This window comes from Cricetulus griseus, assembly GCF_003668045.3.
Source record: "Cricetulus griseus strain 17A/GY chromosome 1 unlocalized genomic scaffold, alternate assembly CriGri-PICRH-1.0 chr1_1, whole genome shotgun sequence".
In the NCBI taxonomy this organism is placed as follows: Eukaryota; Metazoa; Chordata; class Mammalia; order Rodentia; family Cricetidae; genus Cricetulus; species Cricetulus griseus.
Genome location: NW_023276807.1, coordinates 76,692,101 through 76,697,031, shown reverse-complemented (window position 1 = coordinate 76,697,031; position 4,931 = coordinate 76,692,101). Strand labels below are relative to the sequence as shown.

General features: G+C 50.9%; 1 protein-coding gene across 1 annotated transcript; it reads right to left on the bottom strand.

Moving 5' to 3' along the window:
* Positions 1-306: 306 nt before the first annotated feature.
* LOC118239666 (MLV-related proviral Env polyprotein-like) lies at positions 307-2,316 on the bottom strand. The gene has a single exon (XM_035452871.1). The coding sequence runs from the start codon at positions 2,299-2,301 to the stop codon at positions 322-324; it is 1,980 nt and encodes a 659-aa protein (XP_035308762.1). The 5' UTR covers positions 2,302-2,316; the 3' UTR covers positions 307-321.
* Positions 2,317-4,931: the final 2,615 nt, after the last annotated feature.

Below are 4,931 nucleotides of genomic sequence, written 5' to 3'. Positions count from 1 at the left end.
TCCGCTTCCTGATGGCTGACCTTGGGGGCGGAGACCTTGGGACGGAGTGTTTCTCTTCGGGCGGGGGCTCAGGGGCAGGGCTCCAGGCCGGCTCACTTGGTATTTGTTCTCGTGCCGACCCACCTGGTGCTCGTTCTCGGGCTGGCCCACCTGGTGCTTGTTCTCGGGCCGGGCGTGCGGGTGGGTGGCGGGGGAAGGCCGCCGGGGGTGGGGATCGGGGAAGCCGCCGACAGGAGGAAGAGGAGACAAACTTGAGAAAGAAAGGGCTAAGGGGCAGGGGTCTTTCATTCCCCCATTTCTCTTGTAACTGAATGGAATCTTTCATTCAGAGGTCTCTGGATACTCTGGATCTATTTGCTTTAGCTGATGGTATTGTTGAGTTAAGACTAAGGCCTGTACAACAGATAGTCGTTCTCTGATGAATTGAGTCAGTTTGTTCAGAATGCAGGGACCAAATATGAGGATCAAAAATAGAATAACCAGAGGTCCCATGAGCGTGGATATAAGGGTAGTCAACCAGGGGGACTTAGCGAACCATCCTTCGAACCATCCTTGTTGAGACTCAAATAGCTGTTGCCTCTGCTTTAGCCTTTCCCTAAGTTTGGCCATGCTGTCCCTAACTATTCCTGTATGATCTGCATAAAAACAGCATTCTTCCTTGAGGGCAGCACATAGCCCCCCTTCCTGTAAAAATAATAAATCTAATCCTCGTCTGTTCTGCAGGACCACCTCAGAGAGTGATGTTAAGGATTTCTCGAGTGCACTGACTGACTCTTCTAGGACCTGGATATCCGTGTGCATGGCTTGTTGTAGAAGCTTAAAATGATTAATTCCCTGTAGGGCAACGGTTCCGGTCCCTATGCCGGCTGCTATGCCCCCCACTGTTATCCCTCCTAATAATAGGGCCACGGTAAAGGATATTGGCTCCCTCTTATATCGGGTTGATTTCCCTAGTACGCTGTAAACATATTCAGGTTGGTGGTATGTGACTTTGGGCCAAAGTTCTATCAATATACAAAAGTCAATGGTGGTGTTGAGAACAGTGGTAGAGACACAGGGAGTCAACCCAGTACTGCAAGCCCAATAAGTTCCATAAGGGGCAACAAGGTATCGGCTGTCCTGAGATAATGGCTCTACTTGGTTACATAATTCTTGATGTGAGGGAGGAATCCTGCCTATGCATAGCCCCTTTCCTGAGACCTCAGATATTGTGAGCTTGTGCTGCATAGCAGCTCCACAACTGGTAGGTGCTGAGGTCTGGTTGGAGTAGTTGCCCAGTATTGCCACGCCTTCATAATATGGGGGCCGGGAAACTAGGCATAACCAGCATTCCTGAGTCTTGTTGGGGTCTGAAAAATTTAAGGCTTGGTAAACTCCTTGGATTAATTGTAATAATCTATCTCCGGTACCTGGAGGGTCTCTGGTTATCTCGATGTTTAGGGCGTCTGGGGTGGGGGAGAAGATGACAGCACCTGGTGTAGGAGTGATAGCTTTAGGAACGGTAGGGGGTTCAGGGACTTGGAATTGGGTTGGGGCTCTCTGGTCCGCTATTACTGTGTTTGGCCCGACTGATTGTTGGCTTAGGGGAGTAATTTGTCTGTACAGGGAGAATAAGGTCACCGGATCTTTCCCTGCTCGGTACAGCCGGAGTCCCCAGACTTTAGGACTATCCCAAGTAGTCCTTTTTCCAGCATCTGTGAACCTTAGGATGAGAGGGTTGCATTTTCCTCCGGGGGTGGCGCCTTGAAAACCTCCCCCTCTGGCACTATCATAACAGGGTCCGCAGGCTCTTTGCCCACATCTCCATGGTCCTTTCCCTGCGTACCCTGGGATCTCCCTCCATTTGAGAGTGATGAAATCCCAAGAGGAAGAGGGTTTCCAGTAAGCCTCCCCTGTGGTTTCACATCCCCAGCTTGCACAGTACCCTTCCTGTGGCCCCCCGCAGTCATGAGTTGGTTTATGGCCGGGGCAAACATAAAAATCCTTGCTTCTTGTTCCTATCCTTCCCCCAGGGTGGTGGCATCCGTACCCTGGGAATGGTTCCTGGTCAGAGGGATCCCAATCAGACCCTACTAAGTCACATAGGTCGACATAGAGAGGAGGGAACCCATCATGTAGAGTCCCTATATAAGTGCTGAGGTTGGCTATTTCCCCGGTCCCTAGATTGACTATTTTCCAGGTGATATTATAAACCCTGTGGGGGTTAGTTGCTACATGGGGAGTAAACAGGCAAACAATCAATAGGAGGGTGTACGAGAGAGTCTTATCTTTAAAGGATTTTGAGTGCGGTGTACGGTCCATTCTGATGCAGTGGCTGAATTGGTGGGTCGGGCTGGTTTTACATGAGAAGCATGTATCCAAGCTGCAATGCCGTCTACTTTGAGTGCAGTGGGGGTCGTAAGCAAAACGATGTAGGGTCCCTTCCAGCGGGGTTCGAGGTTCTTGGTCTGGTGACGCCGGACCCAGAGTGTGTCCCTGATCTGGTAGGAATGGGGAATGGCAGGATGGTCCCTCTGGTCTTTATAAGCTTGAGCAAGGGGTTTCCAGACTTCCCGTTGTACTAGTTGGAGGGCCTGTAAATGAGCTTGGAGAGAAGGGGAGTTAGCAAAATCTGAGACATCTTGATCAAGAAAGTTAATGATAGGAGTAGGTACTCCATGCAAGATCTCAAAGGGTGTGAGCCTATGTGGTCCAGGGGTATTACGAGCGCGGTAGAGTGCTAGGGGGAGTAGGAGGACCCAGTCTCTAGTGCCAGTTGCAAGCGACAATTTTGTTAAAGTCTCCTTGATTGTTCTATTCATCCTTTCTACCTGTCCTGAACTTTGGGGTCTATAAGCACAATGTAATTTCCAATCAATCCCCAACAAGGTGGCCACTGACTGACTTACCTGGGAGACGAAGGCGGGCCCATTGTCTGTTCCCAGTACCTGAGGCATCCCATAACGGGGAAAGATTTCTTCAAGCAATTTCTTAGTAACGATCTTGGCTGTTTCATGTTTAGTAGGGAAGGCTTCAACCCATCCTGAAAAGGTGTCTACAAAAACTAATAGATACTTGTATCCATATTTACCTGGTTTAATCTCAGTGAAATCTATCTCCCAATGTGTTCCGGGCCGGTAGCCTCTGACCCGGTTCCCGGGAGGAAGCTTCAGTCTGGATGCGTTGACTCGGGCGCACGCATCACATTGCTCAGTTACCTGTTTTAGAATATCATTCTTCCCCAAAAGGAAATTGAATTCCTCTTCCCGTTCGAGGAGCTCCCGCATCTTCTTGGAGCTCAGATGTGTCATCTTATGTAAAAATGTCACTAGGTACTTGGTTACCCGGTAGGGGATGACAGTCTTTCCTTCATAAGTCCAATCCCCGTTTGGTTCCTTTGTGGCTCCCAATTTCTCTAGGGTTTGGATGTCTCTTTGTTCATAGTCCCATGAGGGGGAGGGATGGTCGTTGGTGGGCTCTAGAGCCAGGAGGTTAGTGGTGTCTGTGGTCAGGGCCGCCTCTCGGGCAGCCAAGTCTGCCCTTCGATTGCCCCTTGCTTCAAAAGAATCCCCTTTTTGGTGTCCAGGGCAATGTATGATACTTAAGGCGGCAGGCAGATGAAGAGCCCTTAAGAGAGCGAGGATTTCCTCCTTATTTTTAATGTCTTTCCCTTCGGAGGTAAGCAGCCCCCTCCGTCTGTAAATTTCTCCATGTATATGGGCAGTGGCGAAGGCATAACGACTGTCTGTATACACGGTGAGCCTCTTACCTTCTGCCAATTTTAGAGCCTGCGTGAGTGCTATGAGTTCTGCCCTCTGCGCGGAAGTTCCAGGGGGGAGTGCCTGGGCCCAGACGACCTGATTCTCTGTGGTGACTGCCGCGCCCGCTCTTCGTTCTCCTTGATGCAAAAAGCTGCTTCCATCCGTGAACCAGATGTGGTCCGGGCTGGGTAGAGGCTGGTCAGCCAGGTCGGATCTCGCCCCATGGGCCTCGGCCAATACCTGTAAGCAATCATGAGCCTTGGGCTCCCCAGGGAGGGGGAGCAGGGTGGCTGGGTTCAGAGTCACCAAAGGCCCGAAGTGGACCCGGTCTTTGTCTAACAGCATAGTCTGGTAATGAGTCATTCGGGCATTAGTAAGCCATCTATCTGGAGGCTGTCTGATGACTGCCTCAACTGCATGAGGGGCATGTATGGTCAAAGGCTGCCCCAAGGTTAGCTTGTGAGAATCTTTTACCAGCAGGGCTATAGCGGCAATCATTCGAAGGCAGGGTGGCCATCCCGATGCCACAGGATCCAATTTCTTGGAGAGGTATGCAGTGGGCCTTCTCCAAGGCCCCAGTTTTTGGGTGAGGACTCCCTTAGCATAGCCCTCTTTCTCATCTATAAAAAGTTCAAATGGCTTAGCTAAGTCCGGTAGACCCAGGGCTGGTGATTCAAGGAGAGCCTTTTTGATGTCGGTGAAGGCTTTCTTTTGGGGCTCTTCCCATTTAAAAGCAACCCCTGGCCGAGTGAGGGGGTAGAGGGGAGCCGCCATTTCGGCAAACCCGGGGATCCATAGGTGGCAGAAGCCTGCCGTTCCCAAGAACTCTCTCAGTTGGCGGGGATTTTGTGGGGTGGGAATGTCTAAGATGGCTCGCATACGGGCTTCCGTTAGCCATCGCCATCCATCCTTTATCTTGTATCCTAAATAGGTCACCTGTTTCTGACATATCTGGGCCTTCTTGGCGGATGCCCGGTACCCTAGGCTCCCAAGAGTCTGGAGGAGGGCTTGAGTGCCTTCCTTGCATTCCCCTTTGGTTTTGGCTGCCAGGAGAATGTCATCTACATATTGTAAGAGGATTAGAGCGGGGTACCTAACCCGGAATTCTGCCAGGTCCTGATGTAAAGCTTCATCAAAAAGGGTAGGGCTGTTCTTAAACCCTTGAGGTAGCCTAGTCCAAGTCAGCTGCCC